The 20,674-nt window shown below is 38.8% G+C and overlaps 1 protein-coding gene across 1 annotated transcript in view; it reads right to left on the bottom strand.

Moving 5' to 3' along the window:
• Nucleotides 1-20,674, bottom strand: part of LRRC2 (leucine rich repeat containing 2) — a 79,106-nt gene that overhangs the window by 40,339 nt on the left and 18,093 nt on the right. Inside the window, exons 3-4 of the mRNA XM_010403747.4 lie at nt 15,134-15,344; nt 1,841-1,997 (exon numbers count right to left, since the gene is read on the bottom strand). Coding sequence (XP_010402049.3) covers nt 1,841-1,997; nt 15,134-15,344 — 368 coding nt within the window. The remainder of the gene's footprint in view (nt 1-1,840; nt 1,998-15,133; nt 15,345-20,674) is intronic.

Raw genomic sequence — 20,674 nt, forward strand, 5'->3', positions numbered from 1 at the left:
TAACATCTCCAAAATTGTTAAAAAAAAATGTGTGCATGTGTCACTGAGGGACATGGTTTAGAGATTAACACAGTGGGGATAGGTTTATGGTTGGAGTCAATGATCTTAGAGGCTGTTTCCAATCTTAGCAATTCTTTGATTCTGAGATCTGTATTTGTGCCTTTTTTGTGGAAACAGATTTTAATAGCATTAATAACATTTTTTTTCTCGTTTTCATTAACAGTGCATAATATTATGAGAATAAAGAAGAAACTTTTTCTGCCTCTACTACCTCAGTTGTTAAGCAGCAACCCCTTAAAACCCTCTGTTTAATGGTTTAGAGTAGCCTCTGGCAGGAAACTAGTAGCCTTTCCCCTTTCTTTCAGGCTATTTCCCCTTTCTTCCAAACTATGTCTTAAAAGTTGTTTGTCCATTAAACTCACTGACCTATCTGAGTTCTGTAGTCAAAGTGCTGGTAAAACAGTGTTCATTTTATGTCCATTATCTCCTGCTTATGTCTTATGATCTGTTAGTGTGTTTAGATGCCAGGCTGAAGCTATAAAATATATCTTGATGTCTGTGTAAAATTTTCTTTGCAAAATATAGTACTAGTAAATAAATCAAAACACTCAAATAAGTGTTACTTGAGTAATAGAATACTAAAAGAATAGAAAGTTCTAGCACAGATTTCTGTATTTCAGGACACTCTCCCTCTTCCTGTTTTTCTTAGTTAAACCTATGATATCAAGCTAGGTGGAGGTTTTAGTCTTTAAGCTGTTTTCTCTTAGTGTACATAAGGAATGGAAATCATGCGGAAAGCTTAGGACTACTGCATTTAAAATCTAAGGCTGAGGTATTAGTACAGCTGGGTGCATGGGCTCGACAGTGGCAAACCCATAGTGGGCCCAGTTTCTTCAGCTCTCAAAGATGCCACCTGTTACAGCTATATTTTTCCTTGTAAGAGCAGTAAATCCCTCTCAATATCAATACAATCTGTCAAACAAGCTTTTATATTGTAAGATCCAAAAACACAGGGGAGGCAAGCATTAAAATTATTGTTATGGAGCTTAAAACAGCAAGGGCTAACACATGAAAGCATTAAGAATTTGTTTCTCTAAAACTCGTAACATCAGGTTGGGTAGATTTAGATTAGGTATTAGGAAGAAAATCTTACTGTGAGGGTGTTGAGGCACTGGCACAGGTTTCCCAGAAAAGTGGTGGAAACACCATCCCTGGAAACATTCAAGGCCAGGTTGGAAGTGGCTCTGACAAACCTGGTCTAATGAAAAGTGTCCCTGCCCATGGCAGTGTGGTTGTACCTAGGTGACTTTTAAGGTCCCTTCCAATCCAAATTATTCTATGACTCAATTATTCGATAATATATATCCTTATTAAATTAAGATCATTACTGAACACTTTAAAAAATATAAATTTATATTTTTTGCAGGATTCTATTTTTGTTTCCTTTTCCCCACAACCTTATGTTTTGATTCATCTTGTTTGAGGCTTAAAATTCTGTAATACTTCTATTTTTCTTAACCTGTAAGGAATATAAAACACCACTTGTTCCCAGAAACAACTCTCCATCTACTTGAATATAAGCAGTAACTGCCTTATAATCAGATAGCAAAAATGTGCTAACTTTTTCCCATGTTTGATCCATACTACATACATGGTTTTCACTACAATCTGGCAAGTATAATTAAAGACAGAGAGATATAAAAATGTAGAGGGGATTGTTCAGTGTAAACAAGGAAAAAAATTATCAGTAAATTAACAAGAATATCCCTGGATGCTCATTTCCCTGCAATAGAGTTAAATGGAATGTGTATAAATATCTGAATATCTTGGACCAACTCACCAATCTCTGCTGGAATATGGTTGATTTGATTTTTTGACAATTCCAGTACTCTCAGATCTTGAAATATTGCAATGTAGGTTGGAATGGTTTGTATCAATGTATTGTACACGTGCCATTCTTTCAGATAGGTCCGTTCTTTCAGAGAATCTGGGAGTTCCTGTAAATGAAATAAGAACAGGCAAATAGAAAGCATGAAGTTAGAATTTTGTTACCCTGTTTCCAAATAGGGAGAAAAATGCACTTTGCCTTAATTATCTTGATGTAGAATAGCAGTTTGCCAAAGCCTTACAGAAGCTGTCTGCTTTTGAAGAGCATTGCAGCTGTCTTCACCACATATTTATTTTTTTTAACTCATAATGCAATTATTTGCTCAAAAACAGAAACCTATCTGAAGAACTCAATCTGTTTGGTGTCTCACACATTATCTCTTTTTTCCAGATGGAGGATTTTTTTTAAACACATTTCAGTGCTTTAATTCACACATAAAGATGTAGTGAAATGCAGTACAGAACAGAAGAGTGCATAGAGACTATCTAAATAGGGTCTGCTAAAAAAAAAGAAAAAAGGTGTGACTATGTTCTGAATACCTGCCAATGTTTCAAATTTTGTTTTCCAAGACAGAACAGAAGCATTTCAGATAGTGTACACACATATCACCTGTCTCAACTTCCTAAACTGCTACAGCAGTGTTCAAAAATTTTTCCAGGTTTTCTTTAGGAAGAATAAAATTGATTTTTAAATTAAATAGCAAAACTTATCTTTAAATCAGTCCATATTTGCAAGTAGTTCTTGATTTAGTCATGCAGAATCCTTTGTTTTCCAAATTCCAGTAATTTTTAAATTTCCTGTGATTTCTGAGTAATTTTCAGATTATTCTATTTAACAAAACTCTTTAACGTAAAAATGAAACTAAAATTTATAAAGCCTTTGATTCTTACAAAATTGCTTTAATTAATTGGTATTCACTTCAGATCTACATGTCTTTGTTTGAATTTTGTCACTGAATTCTTTGAACTTGAAACAGACAAAAATCAGTTTCAAAAGATGATGGCCAGATAATTTAAACTCCACTTTCTTAAGCATCACATAACTTACCAGCCTGTCCTATGTTTTATGGCACTGTGCACTGGTAAACATGAGGAATAAATAATCTGGAAGAGGTTCTACCACTAACTTTGCTCTGTAAGAAGACATGTGAGAGTTTCAGCCTTTGATTCTTTTATATATTTCAGATTTGTTTCCTGTGTGTGAAGAGTATGACACAGTCGGAATTAGTGTTTTTATAAAAAGGATATTGCTCATTTCTTTTTTTCCTTCTAGATTTCATAGATGCCCCAAGATGTTTATAAGAGTGATGCATTTGAATTAGGTTTTTTTTATTAATGCTGAACTTCTGGATTAGCAATACTGCTACTTAACTCTTAGTTAAATTAAAACATCTAATTGCAATTATAGATATACTGGACTGTTGACCAGAAGCCGTTTTTTCAACATTACTGCCTCTCATTTCAGTTCTTTTCAAATTTGCACATGCAGACAGAAAACCTATGTTTTGTCATTCTGCCTTGCTACCTTCCCTTTCATATTTGATACAGATAATTTCATTTCTTATTTCATCTTCCAGTTAGATATGTGTGTGTATTCCATTGTGACCCATCTTCTGTATTTGTCAGTTTAAGACAATTAAAAAATAAAATACCTCAAATGTCTCAGGGCTGGTAGTGAGAAATCTCTCCAAATTTGTGGAATTCATCACTATTTCTCACCTTCAGTGCTGCCCATTTTTCTGCAGCAAAATAAAATACTAGATGACAGCAAGAAATTTGGTTAGCATTGTCTTTCCTACCTGTAACGCATGGAAAATTCAGCACAGGGGATAGTATTTAGCTGGAGTGTCATAGATGCCTCTGTAGGGAATAACTATGATTCAGAGAGAGAGATGAATAATCATACTGAAGGGGAAAAGATGTCTGTTAACATTCTATTTCTCCACAGTTCAGATCAGTCTTTGACTTTCTATTGACCTACTGTTTTTTGCACTTTTTTGTCACAAGACACCATCTCCAGCTCTTTGGTGGCAAATACAGCCCTTTTCCCTCTGAAGCCAACAGCCATGCTGTTTTCCCACACTGAAGGGGGTACTCCACAAAATTCTCCTTGATCCATTGAAAACAGTGCAGCACACAACGCTCTCTGCCAGATCAAGATCAAAGTCATTCACCATTTTAGAAAAATTAACCCAAAATATGAAAAATATTTGTTTATTATTAATGCATAAAGATTTTTTTAAAATCTCTATGTCTGCACTAAGGCTAGTTTAGAGCACCAAGATATTCCTGTGCAGTAACAGAAATACATTTAGACATGACTTCAAAAGAATGGAAGTAGATTCCATTTTTCTACCAACTGCAAACTTGCTTTTCTTTCTTGAGAATATTTCTTTGTATCATATGATCATATTTACAACTTGCAAATGCAAGCATGCAAATACTTTGCTACTATGTGCCTTTTCAATATTTTCCATTTTAAAATACATTTATATTTGTGTTGCTGAAGCATAAATGGATGTGATATTTTGCTTCATTTACAAACTAGATAGGGATGGCAACTGAAACTTCCACAAGCTTTACGTTTGCTTTACTCTCTGATTCTCTTGTGTTCTTTTGTAATCTTCTGCTGCCATGCTAAAGCTGCCATCCTGCTGATAAATTGCTGCATGAAGACTGACACTTGGAGGATAGTCAATCTTTTGTCTTTAACCGCAAAACAATACTTCAAACTTGTTTGATTTTTGGAAGAGAAAAAAAGTTTTAAAAGGAAATAAATAACAAACATACAACCACTGCTGATTATAATATTTCTAATTAGGAGAGAAAATTACCTGCTAAACCTGAGCCTGAACTAAAACTGTGATCAAAGCTCTAAGAAGTTTCAATTTGGTTTATTTTCCAGCTCTATACTTTTATTTGTCATGGGCCAAAACAAAATTTTGGATCCAAACCTCCCACTCTTTTAAAAAAATTTTAAGTTTGTTCCAGGCACTCCCTGCTGCAGGTCTCCAGCACAACACTGGCACTGTCCCCATGTCCCCCCTGTTGTCCCAAAACAACTGGGTATTGTCTTTCACTCAGTGTGCAAGAGGCTGATCCACACACAGGAGTTCTTCGACTAATTTACAGTTCTGCACAGAAAGGGTTGCTGGGTGGCAAGCCCTAAACCTTAACAAAGCAATTCTATCAACAAGTAGTTTATCCTTCTGACACCTGGACATCACTCCCCAGCCACTGGCTGCCCAGGGTGGTGGCACCCCAAGCAGCTGAAGGCAGACAGGGCTGAGCTAAGCAGGGCCACAGGCACTGGGACTATGTGGGGGTGATGGTTTGGGTCAGCTGGAGCCTCTGTGAGGAGAAAGCAGCCTTATGCCAGGCATGGCTGCTTCCAGCTGGGTCCACCTGCTGGAAACCCACCCAGCCCGCTCTGTGCATCCCCACCCTGCTGTTACAAGGCCACTGGGGTCACTGCACGTGGGGTACCTTGATCACAGCAGCACATTCCTGGGCCTTTTGTGGTGCAGGGGTCTCATGGTGCCTAGAGTCCACTGTCACGCAGGGCCACACGTGACAGGAGGTTATTTAAAAAACACTAAGATCTGGAGTGCCAAATCCCAGGTGAAGACTTCCCTCAGGAGGCAGCATCTCCCCTGAGTGCCTCAGTGGCAGAGGCTGCCAAAGAGTCACAGAGTGACAGACTAGGGGGACGGGACCACCACCTCCTCCTCCACCTCATCCTCTTTGTCTTTCTTCTCTTGCCCTTTGGTGGGCAACAGGCAACCATAGGCAGTAGTGCAGGCAGAGGAGCGCTGAGTGCCTCTCACTGCCAAAGCTCAAGAGATGCCAAAGGCAGCAGCTTCTTCTGACTTCGTCAAGCACGTGACAGCAGCAGATGCAGAGAGACAGGGAGCTGCTGCACACAGACCCTGCTGCCCACCCCCCAGCTCCTCATCAAGCCCTCTGGAAGCCCACGCCCTCAATGGGCAATGGGTGGGGTGGTAGCAGGGGCAGTCCTGGAAGTGTCAGAGACAAAGAAGGAGGTCTTGTCAGAGGAGGGGGAAGTCTTTAAATTCTACAGCCCCCAAGAGCTGTCTCAAGTGGAACATAATGAAGACCAAAACTGGAGTGCTAGAAAAGAGAAGACCCCCTTGCCCCTCACACGTCAGGCATGGTCAGAGTATTGGGGCTTTAACAATGGGGTATCCCAGCTCAGTATCCCACCTCTAAGCAGGAGGGAAACAGGCTCAACTTTGATCCTGATTTATGAGCCTCCCTGGGAGGCTGAAATTATGGATATGAGGACGACAGCAACATCCACAGCAGCAGACGCAGAGAGCCAAGAAGCTGCAATTCACAGGCCCTGCTGGTCACCCCCCAGCTCCTCCACGTCAAGCCAGCTGGAAGCCCATGTCCTCAGTGGGCAGCAAGTAGGACTGGCAGCAGGGGCACTCCTGCCAGCACCAGTGACCAAGGCCTTGGCTAACACGGAGAAAGACTGGGAAGATAACAGAGACCAAAAGCTGTCCTGAGGAGAGGACAGCACAGAAAAAAATTGGGATACTGAGGAAGAGAGTCTTCCCATGCCCAGCCCACACAAGGCATGAGAAGAGCTCTGGGACAGTCAGCTACACACACCCACAAGAACCGAATTGGATCTGCTGAGGTGGGTCCATAGCAGGCTTTCTTATGACCTGGATCCACCCTGCTTGGATTGGGAGGAAGTTTTTTCAGCTTTGAAGGCGACCTCATGTGGCATATGAGGGAAAGAATCACTTCTGAAGAGACCACTTTCTGGGAGGAGGATTTGATGGCGTGGAATAGGAAGTCATTTGAGTGTATGCTACACAGGTCCTCACCTCCAGCTGTCCCCAAGCAAGAGGCCTCTTTCTTCAGGAGGGCACTTGGTGCACTGTGCTGGGTGTTCCAGTGCCCTTGCCTCACAAGACAGCCAGAGCTATAGCAACCTGCTGCCAGCGTCAGCAGATCTGTGGAGATGGCAGCTGGCCCTAAGCCTGTGCCCTGTAATATCCCAGGAGATAAGGGGCTAATGTGTATGTCTCAAACAGCAGTATACGGATGGATGGCTGTGGATCCAACCAAGTATTTTGGTAATAAAATACAAGAGTTGTTGATAATAACCAAGGATTTTTGGTAATAACATGCCATGGGAAAGAACATGATATGGCTGGAGAAGGCAGCCACACAGTAGGCTGTGCCGGCCCAAGTAGAGCAGTGCCTCTTCAGGACAAACATCCTTGTTGTAGCTCCCAGAGATAAGCATGATGCAAAACCCCCTAAGCACAGGAACAAGGCCAAGAAATGGCCTTGGACTGGACAGGGATATCAAGGCCACCCAAAACCCCCAAAGGCCTCCAACCTATTTCCAGAAATGTCTGTAAGAATGGACTATTCATGATGACAAATTTGCACAGCAAGTGAGAAACCTGCCTTCAGGGCACAAAAACCTCTCTATAAAATGTACCTCCATCAAGTCCAGGAGGAATTTCCCGTGTGATATTAGACTTGTGGAAAAAGGAGATAATAACTTCCACTTGCTCTCCTTGTAACTCTTCTGTTTGGCCATTAAAAAAGCCAAAAAGAAAATGGTGATTGACTATGGATTGTGGAAAACTAAATGCTAATACTGCACCTTTAACAGCAGCAGTGCCTAACATTGCTGAGTTAATTGCCATAATACAGGAAGATCATCCAAGTTTAGCCACCACCACCATGAAAGATCGGTACTTTATGGTTCCATTTCAGGAGAGCCATTGGAATTGTTTTGCTTTCACATGGAAGGAGATGCAATACACTTTCACCCAAATACTGCAGCAATACCAGGACTCCCCCACACTAGGATACTTTACCCTAGCCCAAGAATTAGCTGCAATTTCAGTAGATGAGGGGATAAGGACTTACCAATATATTGATGATGTATTGATGGGGGTCCAGACACAGATAAAATGGGAAACATTAAAAAATATATTATTAAGCACATTGAAGGTGTAGGGTTAAAGATCTCAGAGGATAAAATTCAGTGTCCCGGTAAGAGGAAAAATTCTTGGCAAGGGAGATGCTTTTCCCTCTTGAGACATTAACCTCAGTGTAGCAAGTAACCATGCCATAAATTAAAAAGGAGCAAGGGCACCTCAGGAGATCTGCCCATAGCCTATCCCTAAGTGGTACGTTTTGATAAAGCACTGAGGGATGTTACCATCCCCAAGCACATACCCCACAGGCCTATCTTGGGACTTTTTCACCCCATGGCTTAACACTGGGCCCAGTTCCTGGAAATTAAGATGCACTGGACCCATATCCAACAGGCAGTACTTGTGGAAACCCTTGCACCCACTACCTGTTAAAGACTATTGTGCTCCCATTGTCTCCCTAAATATATTTGTTAGACTGTAATGACACCTGGATTTGCAAGATGAGGAACTATCTTGTACCATTTGGATAGGCTTTGAGATTTAAAATGCTTTTTACACTTTATATAGTTATCAGATCACATCAATGGACAATAGAAAACATCACATAGCAAGTGCATACATCAAGCAGTTGGACAAAGTATGCCTCTGGAAAACTTAAATTGCAAGTCCAATAAGTGTCAAAAAAGATTTTAAAAAATCAATGAGGATTAGTTAAATTAATCTTTAATTACTTAAAGAACAAGATGTATGTGGAATGTTATATTCAACCGATAGAGAATGTTGCATTACCTTTCGTAATGCCTCTACTTCCGTTAAGAAAGCATGAGCTAAAATGAAAGAAATAACTAGCTAAACTGCAGAACTGTTTCAATCCATGAAACCAAATGACTGGTTTAGACAGTTGGAGCCCTATCTCTGGGTTGATGTCTACACTCTGATCATTAGGACTCATAGGGTGGGGCTCATGGTTATTGCAATTTGTAATGATTTCTTATAAAGAAATAATTAAGAATTATTTTCTTAATTATTGGAATGGCAATTGTTTGATATATGATTTGTTGCATTATCTCTTCTGCTTCATTCTTTTTTTGTTCCTCTGTTTGGTATGTTCACATCACCACCATGGATGAAGACAATGATCAAAGACTATGACCACTGATCAAAGTTTAAGTAACAAGGTGGTGTAAGGAAAGGGTTAATAACATTTGCAGCTTATACTTCAAACAAGCACTCAGTGGTAGCTATCTTCTGCTTGTACTATCTCCTCTATCTCTGTATCTCTCTCTCCCTCCTCCCCACCTTGCTCTTTTTTTCCCATATGCTTAATAAAATTGGTACACAAAGTAAAATGATTATTCTTAAACCAGCATTTGGCCTCATTTGCACCTTCATTTGGGCAAAGGACTTTAATATCAAATTGTAACAGTAATTTACTGTTAAAACTTTGTGAGGTTTTTTGCACCCTCTAAATGTTGTCATTTCTTTCAACCATGAGCATTTACAAATCTGGGGTGGGGCATCACAGTCCCAAGGGAGCAGCGTGGGGGATTTTTTGTGGACATGTTAATAAAACAGGATGATTTTCCAACCATACTCACTTGTGCCTGTTGCTTCTTGAGGGAAAGATGAGTGCAGGAAAGGCCCATGCTGACAGGGAGAGCAGGAGAGCCCCCTTACTCCTGTTCTATGGGCTAAGCAGAGACCCTGCCCTTAGCCTCTCACATACCTCTTGCACTCCAGCTCCTGACCAGTTGAAGCCCAGAAGCACAGAGGGGCTGCTTCCCAACAGTGCCACCAGGCTAAACATTCCCCAGGCATTTAGGATCGCGGGTTAGTGGTGGATCTGACAGCGTTAGGTTAATGGCTGGACTCGATGATCTTAGATATCTTTTCAAACCTTACTGATACTGTGATTCTATGAAATGTAGTATGTCTCGGGACCACCTGTAATAATAAAAGTGGTCATGACTGAGTCAGAATTTTTTTTTTTTTTTTTTTGAAGGGGGATATCTCTGGAGAAATCTCTGGAATTTACATAAGCACAAGAGAGATTTTCCCTGTCCATTCAATGCACCAATGCTACTTGACCCATTGTAGGAAATAAATACATCACTGTCACAAACAGTTGGGAATAACAACTGGAAATTCTCTGTTCTCAGTGAAAATACATATTATGTTAGACAATAAAACTGTGAGAATAAATACAAATATAGTAATTTGCTGCCTTGTTCTATGAGGAAATTACATGCAAAAAAATCATGGTTTATGAGTAAAGAATTTTACCACCATTCACTTACTTGCACATCTGACAATAAAGTTTTTTAAAGTAGGTATGCATCCAGATCCTCTACTTAGGTAAAGCAGGATGGCCGAGAACAGTCCTACTCTGTATTTGAGGAGCATCATCAATTTTCCTCTGCCAGTATTGATATCACAACATTAAAAAATTTGTTTATCCTGAATATTCTGTGAAAAACATTTAATTCACTGATTCACTAGAGAATAAACATTCATTAATTAACAGCAGAAAATAAATACTCAGAGGAGAGAAACAGAGTTAAAGTGATTTAATTTAAAAATTCATATGAATATTCATGGCATTATTTTGCCTCAGTTTCTAGTTCTAATGGTGCTGTTTCTCTGAAGAACAAATTTAATTGAGTAGATACATGTTTATGTGTACAGAGGTTCTCAATTAAGTGTTTTATCAACTATGCATTGTTCTTTCCTAGGCATCCAATTCAAAGGTCCATAATATTATATACATATTTATACATATCTTTTTCACAGTGTGTTTGTCTGAAAAACTCTCAAATAAATAATTTTCTTCTTCTGAAACATACCTTGGGAACCTGAAATTACTTGTGGCACAACACACCATACTCATGTTGTCAAAGTCCCAAGTGTTTTGCAAACACAGGAAGATTTAGGAGACTCACTGCTGGGGCAATACGACTGTATTCTGCCCCTTTTTTATTAAAAGAGAAAAAGAAGAGAAAACCTGTCTGATTTCATTCACAATATCAGATTGAGATTCTATTATTATAAGACCAGCCCATTTTTTATTGTATGCCCTTTTCTTTCCTAACTTTAAATATTAATTCATTACTGTTCCCAGCTGGCAGAAATGTACACCCATGGGAAGTAGACACTAGAGTCACAGAATCACAGCATCACAGAATTAACTACCTTGGAAAAGACCTTTGAGATCATCGGGTCCAACCTACGACCCAACACCACCTTGTCAGCCCATGGCACTAAGTGCCACATCCACTCTTTTCTTAGACACCTCCAGGGACCATGACTCCACCAGCTCCCCGGGCAGCCCATTCCAAAGACCAATTACTCCTTTTGTGAAGAAGTTCTTCCTAATGTCCAGCCTAAAATATTTGCCTGGTATGTAAAAGGGAGACAAGGACCCCTGAACCTTAAGGATGTTGTCAAAGAATGCCAGCCAGATGGAGCTGTGACAGACAAAGGTAAGACTATCTCATCAATGTAGTTATCAACCACTGTCCACAGGCTGAAGGTAACTACATGGACAGGCATGGCTAAACCGGAACCCAAGTTACAGAATGTCTTTCAGATTCAGAGGGACTTGCTGAGCACTTGTTCTTCAAGCACAGAGGCTTTGTACTAGTTCTACTTCCAGTGCTGTTGATCCACAAGGAAATATGGATCTACATAAAGAGAATACAATTTTTTTCAGAATTCATATACTGTAAAATTAAGCCCTAGTCTCTTTAGCTACTACTTTGTGCCTATTTGTTCAACCTAGTATTTGTTGTGGGAGCTTTTTGCTTTTGCGTGAGCTACACAAAACATTGTAGTGTGTCATTTGCTGTTGCAATCTAGCATTTTCTCCTTCTGTTTTCCCGGCATCAAAATAATATTCATTTATGTACTTACCCCTTGCAAGACATGCCTAGTGCTAGCTGTATCATGTTTAACATTGTTATTCCTACTTCTAAGAAAACTTGATTTGTACTTGATTCTTCTTGTTTCCAGTCTCTTTTCACTGATCTCACTGTCACTCTAGCTTTGTTAAAAAGCCCAAACTGAGCTGGTTCCTTGTCTTCTTTAACACTGTGTCATAATTCCTTGGCTTTTAATCTATAACTCACTCACTTTATTCATCTTCTTCACAGAAATACGTGCCTTTAAGGAGGCCTATAATCATGAACACTAGAAGTAAAACTGTACCAAAAAGTGTTAAAGACTAATTATTACATAATTATTACCCTTTTTTCCCCTCACTATTTTGTTGCTGTTAAAGACCTTTATTTTTTCTCAGATGTGTTAAAATAATTACTTTGCAAGCACAAGGAACAGTGGGTCCCCACCTAATGAAAATACATTATTATATCCATGATATTTGAGAGGTGGGAAAAAAGTGCCACGAGGTCTCAAAGGAAGGAATTCCTATTAGGAACTCAAAATGTGTGATCTGCTCTGATTTTCACCTTTAGTAGGGTTCTCAGAAGAAGGTCTGACATTATTTTCAAAATGCATGATCCAGATAAGTTTCAAAATATTTTTCCAAACTATCCCCAACTCTTGTGGCTGGGTGAATATTGTTGCCTATCCACAAGTACTCTGGCTGTGCAAGGTATCCTCAAAGATAAGGAGAGACCATGTTCCCTAGGTGCCAGCCAGCCTCATGGTGCTTCTGCTGAAGCATGACCAAAGACATTGACTACATCCCTCAACTGCTAGGTTAATGGGTTTCTCAGTGAACTTAAAGGTCTTCTCCAGCCTAAATACTTCTATGATTCCATCCATTTTAAACCTCCTACTCAACAATGCAGAATCAGTAAGCCAGATGCTCTGTGGATATCGAGGACAAAGCAGCAGCTTCCTTCTAACAAGACTACATTTTTACCATCTAGACATCCTGGGCACTCTGACATTGAGGCCTATGAGAAGGATGTGGTAAAGCCATATCCTTGTGCTGGGGATTACTCCTCTGTGAAACTTAGCTTCCCAGAAGACATAAAAAGAACTGGTATAGCCCAGAAGCAAGCCTTGTTCTCAAAATGAAACCTCTAAGACACACCAGCAACCTACTCAGATTTAGCGATCAACTGTCTAGAGGATATATTACTGCTTCATTGATGAGAGGAAAGGGGAAACATAATAGAAATACTTACCAGGTAAAAGGAAGATAGAAGATTCAACTGCTCGTCCCCAAATGGATACTTTACAGGACTGTGCTGTTTGCTGCTGCCAATGGTAAGTGCCAAGTCAACAGCAAATCCAGCTGGTTATGTGCCCGTAAATCTGCACAGGTAATCCCAGCTCTGACTTCTCCAAGTCCCTGAGTGCTTAATCACTGAAACTTTCAACTCATAGATGTATTTGTGTGCAAAACACATCAAAAAAACTGAACCACAATAGACAACACAGCTCCCAGCTACATAACATACAGGCTTCTCTGAGGAAACTGTCATATGCCCACAGATTTTTTTAATGTGCAGATTGCTAGACTGTGCAGCATTGGTTTTATAGTCTGAAAATTCATTTTGTTTAAATGTGAATTACTTTCTTTTTGTGAGAAAGTAATGGGGGGAAACAGTATAATATCTGATTCTGTCTTTGGTTCAGAAGCACCAGTTCAGATTTTAAAAAAACATAATGAGTGGTATGATTTGTATAACATAAAAACTACAAAATTTTTGCAGTAAGTGGATATACACTTCTTTCAGAACTTTGTCAAGTGAGTTTTCGCAATTTCAAAATAATTTTCAGCTGTTAGAAAGTGACATTTCTTTTTGATTTTAAAGGAGCACTGATCTTTAAATAAATAATCTTTGATTGTATCTTTTTCTGCAGACATCTGAACTCTGTCACAGTTCGTTGTTGAAACAGGACACCCACTTTAGCTAGGCTAGAGCTGGACCATGAGACTTGATGTCTGTTTGATGTGGCCACACTGAGCATCTGATAAGGAGATATCAAAGCCCATGGTGGTTAGGAATGTACTGCTCAAGGTGGCATAGTGTACATAACAGTACACCAATTTCTCTTAAATGGGATTTTTCAGAATGTCAAATTAAAATTACATACTCTGGAAAACAACAAAATGTGTGTTTGATTTTGCCTCCTAATGTAAAGCCTAGCTTATGGTGACAAAGAAAAATTTTAATGGTTTGGCAAAAGAGAATAAGCAAAAGAAAAGTTTAATTACGCAACTCTTCCCTGATGCACTGAGGATATTTGCAGTTGCTACTATATCAGTGTCTAAGGAGCTGTAATCTCTCTCTTTTTTTTTTCCTAAGGGACCACTAAGCTAAGGTTTATAATACCCAAAAGAATGCAGTATTTGACTACACATCTTAAACATCACTTTCAAAATCCCAAGTTCTTGAATGAAGAGATGTGATAACTCTCCAGCAACCAGTCCTATCACATCAATGATTGGTATCAGTTGAAGAAAGAGTATCCTTAGTAGAGCTGAATGGGAACCAGGGTTTTGTATAGTCCAGAAATTTTCACTATTCTAGGTTTATTCAGAAAGAAATTAAAGCAAGAAAAAAATGAAAACTGAAAAAGAAAACACCATCAGATTCAAAATCAAATCTAGGTAATGTTACACTTCAGGTCAATCAAAAAATAATTCTAGCTTTTTTTATCAATTAACATTTTGACTTTTTTTAAATGAAAATGCTACAGAAAAATCAAAATTTTGATTTCACATCATAAATAATGTAGTGTTTCTCTGAATACATATCAATCAAAGCTTTTACAACTCCAGAAAGCTTCAGAACAGGTCTAACCCACCACTAGCTCAATTTCAAGCCAGCACTAACTCACATCTTACCTGCAAACTGGTATTTCACATCAAACATATCTGCAAGTCAAATGTGCTTTTTTTTCAATAAGACCATTGTGGATTGATGCTAATATTAGTTTCAAACTGAGTAGAGCTTGAGAAAGTGTTATCAGACCATTAGAGCAAGAACACAGATCTCTGATTAGTCGAAGACAGCAATAAGACAACAGACATTATTTTCATCTCTCTTCACCCATCTGAGAATTTTAGCATAAGATAATCTTATTGCAACATTATTGCTCATACCAAAATTTTTGAGAGGGATAAATTACATGTATCAGCAGAGAATTTAAAATACACATACCTGAAAACAAAACCACTAGTTCAGGCTGAGGTAGAAAATGCTTTAGTCACTTCTAACACTGTGAAAAAGCATCAACTTAATATGCATTTCCCATTAAAAAAAAAGCAGTGATTAAAAGATAAAGTCTAAGACACCCGAACTCTTCACCAACAGAAACATATTTTCCATTATATTTACCGTCCACTGCTCTCCAGAAAGCTGAAAAATAAACTTGTTTTGTTCCTTATTTGCTCCATCTGGCAAAGCACGACTCTTCTTGAGCTGAGGAGTCTTTCCATAAGTGTCCAGATCCTTCTCATTGATGTCTACAAAGCCATTCTTGAGGTATTTTGATTGAGGAATACCTTTCTTACGGCACTCTAGTATCAAATTCCATTCCTGTTTTATCCTGAAATAGTGCCAAAAAAGTTTATGTGAATCAGCTGGAAAAATGTGGCAGGTAAGTTCTAAAACTTAATCTGTGTTTGCACAAGTACTTCACAAAATATAATTATTCATCTAAGGTATTGGCTATTTTTTATATCTCTGTTTTAAAAAGGTGCATTTCCTGGAGTTACGCTAAGATTTTCTAGACATACATATAGATTTCAAATGATCAGGATTTCATTCACTGACTACAGTACAGTGACTCCCAGAGAATAATAGAAAAGTGGAGACTGAGCAAATTGCTGTGGAAAAGAGCAAAAATTATGCTCTTCAATTTGATAAGAGAAAATATATTCTCACAGAACAAGTTATATGCATAAACAAAATCAAGTACCTGGTGATACATGAAAACATTTTCCTTGGGGAAAAATAAGTGAGAAGTGCCTTTTTCCCTTGCCCTTTCTTGTTCAAGTATAATGATTTATTTTAATTTTTACACCAATAACTTCAAAGTTATTACATGACAACTGATTTCAGATTCAATTTCACTGTAACTTCTGTATCACCTTCAAGGCAAACTTTTTCTCTTGTATCTTCAGGCGCAAATTCAATTTGACATAATTAAGCATTGTCAAAAGCTCATGCTTCTAGTTAGGAGAGATTTATTTCCTCTTACTCAATTAAAGAACTGGTTAATTAACAGAAGCAAGCCTTCCTTAACCAAAATAAGACTCTGCAAAGCCTCTTGTATGATAAATCTGACTTCACACTTTGGATTCTAGATCCTGTGGTACATGAGACTCATTTATGTCATCCTCATCCTCTAATAGATATCTTAGTCTAAAGGATTGAAGAAAATTGACAGTTGAAGAAGGACAAAAAGTTCAGAATAAAGTACCCCTAGAGAAAGTAAATACATCATGTCCTAGAAAGAGAATTACATGAAAGTTTATAAAGTTCAAATAGAAAGCAACAAAACCTTTACATGTATTACGACTTACTCATGGGATTTTTCTCTACAATGTTAAGATGGAAAAAAAAGATCACATGAAACAGAATCATAGAATCATGGAATTATTTGGGTTCGAAAGGACATTGAAGATCATCTAGTTCCAGCCCCACCACCACAGACAGGGACACCTTCCGCTAGACCAGGTTGCTCAAGTTCCCCCTCAGCCACAAAGGAGGCTTGAACACTTCCAGGGATGCGGCATCCACAGCTTCTCTGAGGAACTTGTTTCACTGCCTCATTACCCTCACAGTAAAGAATTTCTTCCTAATATCTAATATAAACCTACTCTCTTTCAGTTTGAAGCCATTCTCCCGTGTCTTGGCACTACAGTTCTTGATGAAGAGATTCTCTCTGGCTTCCCTGTAGCCCCCCTTCAGATAATGGAAGCTTGCTATGAGATCTCCAAGCAACTTTCTCTTCTCCAGGCTGAACAACCCAAACTTTCTCAGCTGGTCTTCGTAAGGGAGATTATCCAGTCCTCCTATAAACTTTGTGGTCTCCTCTGGACTTTCTCCAACAATTCCATGTTGTTTTTATTTTGGGGGCACCAGAGCTGGATGTGGGGTCTCACAAGAGCAGAGTAGAGGGGTAGAATCACCTCCCTTGACCTGCTATTGATGCAGCCCAGGACACAGTTGCTTTCTGGGCTGTGAACACACATTGCTGGTTCATGTTTAATTTATTGTCAAGTATCACCTGCAAGTCCTTCTCCTCAGGCCCGCTCTCAATCAATTCTATTCCCAGCCTGTAAGTATGCCTGAGATTGCCTCGACCCAGGTGTAGGACCTTGCACTTCACTTTGTTGAACTTCATGAGTTTTGCATAAACCCACCTCTCAAGCCTGTCAAGGTCCCTCTGGCCGACATCCCTTCCCTCCAGCGTGTCTGCATCACACAGCTTGGTGTTGTCAGTGAACTTGCTGAGGGTGCCCTCAGTCCCACTGTTCATGTCACCAAAGAAAAGATGCTGAGCAGTGTCAGCTCTAACACTGTCTCCTGAGGGACGCCAGTCACTGAGTCCATCCGTCAAAATCCATGACCCCCTATTCAGAGTCAAAGATGTCATGCAAGACAGCACTGAACACTGTATAAGTCCAGGTAGATGATGTCAATTGCTTTGCCCCTATTCACCAGTGCCATGGCCCCATCATAAAAGACCCCCAAATTCATCAGAATTAAAAACAGAATGTCTGGTTTTAAGTCACATACAAGAAACCAGTTACAAACTTAGGTACAAGAAGTACGTCCCAAAATCTTGTTGAAATAAATAATTTTTGGACACTCGTAACAAGGAATGAAACTGCAGTGCAGAATACTCTTATGGAAATACAGCAGCACTGACTTCATGCTATCAAAATAAGTCTTTAGAGAGCAAAACTGCATGCCTAGATAGGAAGGTTTTACTGAGACAGTTGTATACATTGTGTCACAGAAATCTCAGGGGATGTTAGAGAGGCTTGAAGGCAGAGAGCGCAGCAATGGCAAAGACAAATACAGAGCACAGGGACACACTGCAGGCACTTTGTACACTTTTGGAAAATACATATAACCGTTTATTAGAGGAGCAAGCCTGAGGGACCACCAGACGACAGTTTCAAGGAGCAACACACTACACATGGAACACAAGAGAACTGCAGAAAGCCCCTTCTGTAATGACTGCAATGTATTCTCAAGTGACATCTTTATAAAGGGAAAGTACAGAAAAGCACCTTCTACAAATATTTCAGAGGGTGAATTAACAGACAGGTTGTTTAAAAGGTAGCTCACTGGATAAAGTGTTAACAGACTACCTGAAGACACCAAAAACTCAGACTAAGTACATTCTAATGGTGACAGTAAGAATCTATTTCTTCCTTATTTAAAAAATATCAAAAATATTTTTAAAAGATAAAATTATATTTATCTTCAAATGAAAAAAGTTAGAAGGAAATATAAGCTGTGATTAACACAGAAAAAGGAAATGAAGCTACTACAGGTATGAAAATTAGTAGGAAAAGGATTTGTAGCATATCAGAAGACAGAAGCCTGAGAAAGATGACGGGAACCATAATTTCTCAAAATGTGAAAGGAGAAATAAAGAAATAGTTAAAAAAGTTATTGATAGCTGCGGAAATATTACTCATTCTTGGCTTCAGTTTTCATTAGAGAGATCAGAATGCACTTCACAAGTAGACATCTGGAAGAATATTTGGTATTAAAAGTATCAATAGAGGAGGTGTGAGAATACTAAAATATATTTGAAATAACTCTCCCAGTTTCTGTCAGTGTCTACTGCACCTGGAATATTTCATACCACAGCAAGCTGTGATATGTAAATGAGTCAAGAAAAAAAAGACTGGACAGACAGAAAAGCATTCAGCCCGGCGAGTCCCTAGAGTGGACTAAAGGTGCTAGCACAGTCAAGGAAGAGTCCACCAACTATGCACAATATCTTCACAATAATTTTCTGAATTTACTTGATATGACAAAGACAACAAAATAGGTTAAAAGAGATACAGCTTCTTAGCCCATACTCTGATATCTCAACAAGCTGTAGCTAATATTTCTAAATTTTCTATTACAGAGGGAGAGATATCCAAACACCTGATTTCACTAAGCAGCCCTACTAAAGGTATCCCCACCAGCTGCAGTCTAGAAGGGCTCAGATGACAGAGTTTTCCATATCAGCAGACATGATAGTTCAAACACTTTCAGATGCTTTGACACATGAGCCAATCCAATTTTCAATGTTGATCTTAACTATTCAATCCGTCATTTGGACCCTAGAAACTGCCAACACAGCAGAGTGTGGAGATTTTAATGGCAAGAGATCACTAGGAAAAGCTACAAAACAATATCTTCATATACTATAAGGAAAAAAACCGGTCCCAAACCACCTACTCACATTTTGTTCCAAAACTTGTCTATCAGTGAGCATAGCTAAATAATTATAAAAGCTCTGTATTGATGGGAAATGAAGTGGTATGGGAAGGGTGCTAAATGAATCTCAAGGAAGAAAACAAAATTATCTGAACAATTAAGAGTCAGGAGCCAGAAGGACCACAGGATCAAATACCTAGAATTATTTTTTTTAAATATTCCAAGTTTTACTTACCACTCCCATACTGCTCTTTCTCACATTCTCCAGTCCTCCACCTATAGCTTTTTTGTCCTTCTGTGAAGCTTAACTCTACATTACTACCCTCTCATTTCCATGGAATTCCTTCATTTTCTACCAAAGCAATAAATATTTCACTCCGTGCATAATTTATTGCACTGAAAAAACTTGCCCACAAAATGGGGAGTTTTTGTATTCATTGCTCTTCTCTCAAGCACAAAAAATGACTGACTTATTCCTCACAGTATAAATTCTAAGGTTAGAAATTTAAAAAACAGAAAGAAGAGGTCAAAAAGTTTAATTCAATAAAAAGTAAGCTGCATCAGTGCTGGCTCTCTTAGGTAGACCCCAGGAACACTGCAGCTGAGGGCTCAGATCTAAAATTTTACTCTGTCAAAACAAGAAACGTAAAAAATAGAAGAAGGGAGCTACAGTAAAGCTGAAAAAAACAAACTGCCCTCTGACAGTCTGCTGATAATATATACAAAATACAAAACTCAGGAGGTCATTGCTAGCCAAGTAAAATATAATGCATGTAACAAAAATGGCTATTAAGCAAATCAGTCAGTGAAGCATTTACCTCAGAAGAAAGACAGGGGTCAAAAATAAAACCTGGTAGGGAATTCAGCGTGTATATTGCACACTGATACGGAAGTCCTATGTCAAATTTCTTCTTTACTCATATATTAAGTTAATGGAAACATGCGCTGTTAAGCTTTTAAAGAATGCAAGTATTGAGTACAAGCACATTTAGAACAGATGGAAAGAGAATTAATAATGAAGCAACAAAAGTGCATAATTTTGTACAGTACGTCTCAGAATGAAAACATTATATTTCCCATGGGCAAAGGGTCTAATAATTTACAACACCTGCCTGTACTCTTGGGTTACTTGCTAACCAAATTAATCACTGTGAGCCTTACTGGTCTGGAATTGCGACTTATATCAAGCCAGTGTGCCTCACGAAGCAAAGATGACAAAGCTGTAAATTTGCAGGTTCGGTTGAGATCAAACCAAAGGGATCTATTTGGCTACATGGTCGTCATTCTGCTCTGTCATTGTAAAAAAAAAAGAGGTGATGGTACTTTTTATGGGATCATTACAAAAATAAAGAATTTTAAGTCTTCATTTGGTGACAGTCCTCAGATAAGACAGAATTTCTACCAGGTTTGTCATATCTGGAGGCTACGACATGAAACTTTGGGACAGATATCTAAAAGAAAATGCCTCTAAACCAATGGGGC

Source organism: Corvus cornix, chromosome Z (assembly GCF_000738735.6).
Source record: "Corvus cornix cornix isolate S_Up_H32 chromosome Z, ASM73873v5, whole genome shotgun sequence".
In the NCBI taxonomy this organism is placed as follows: Eukaryota; Metazoa; Chordata; class Aves; order Passeriformes; family Corvidae; genus Corvus; species Corvus cornix.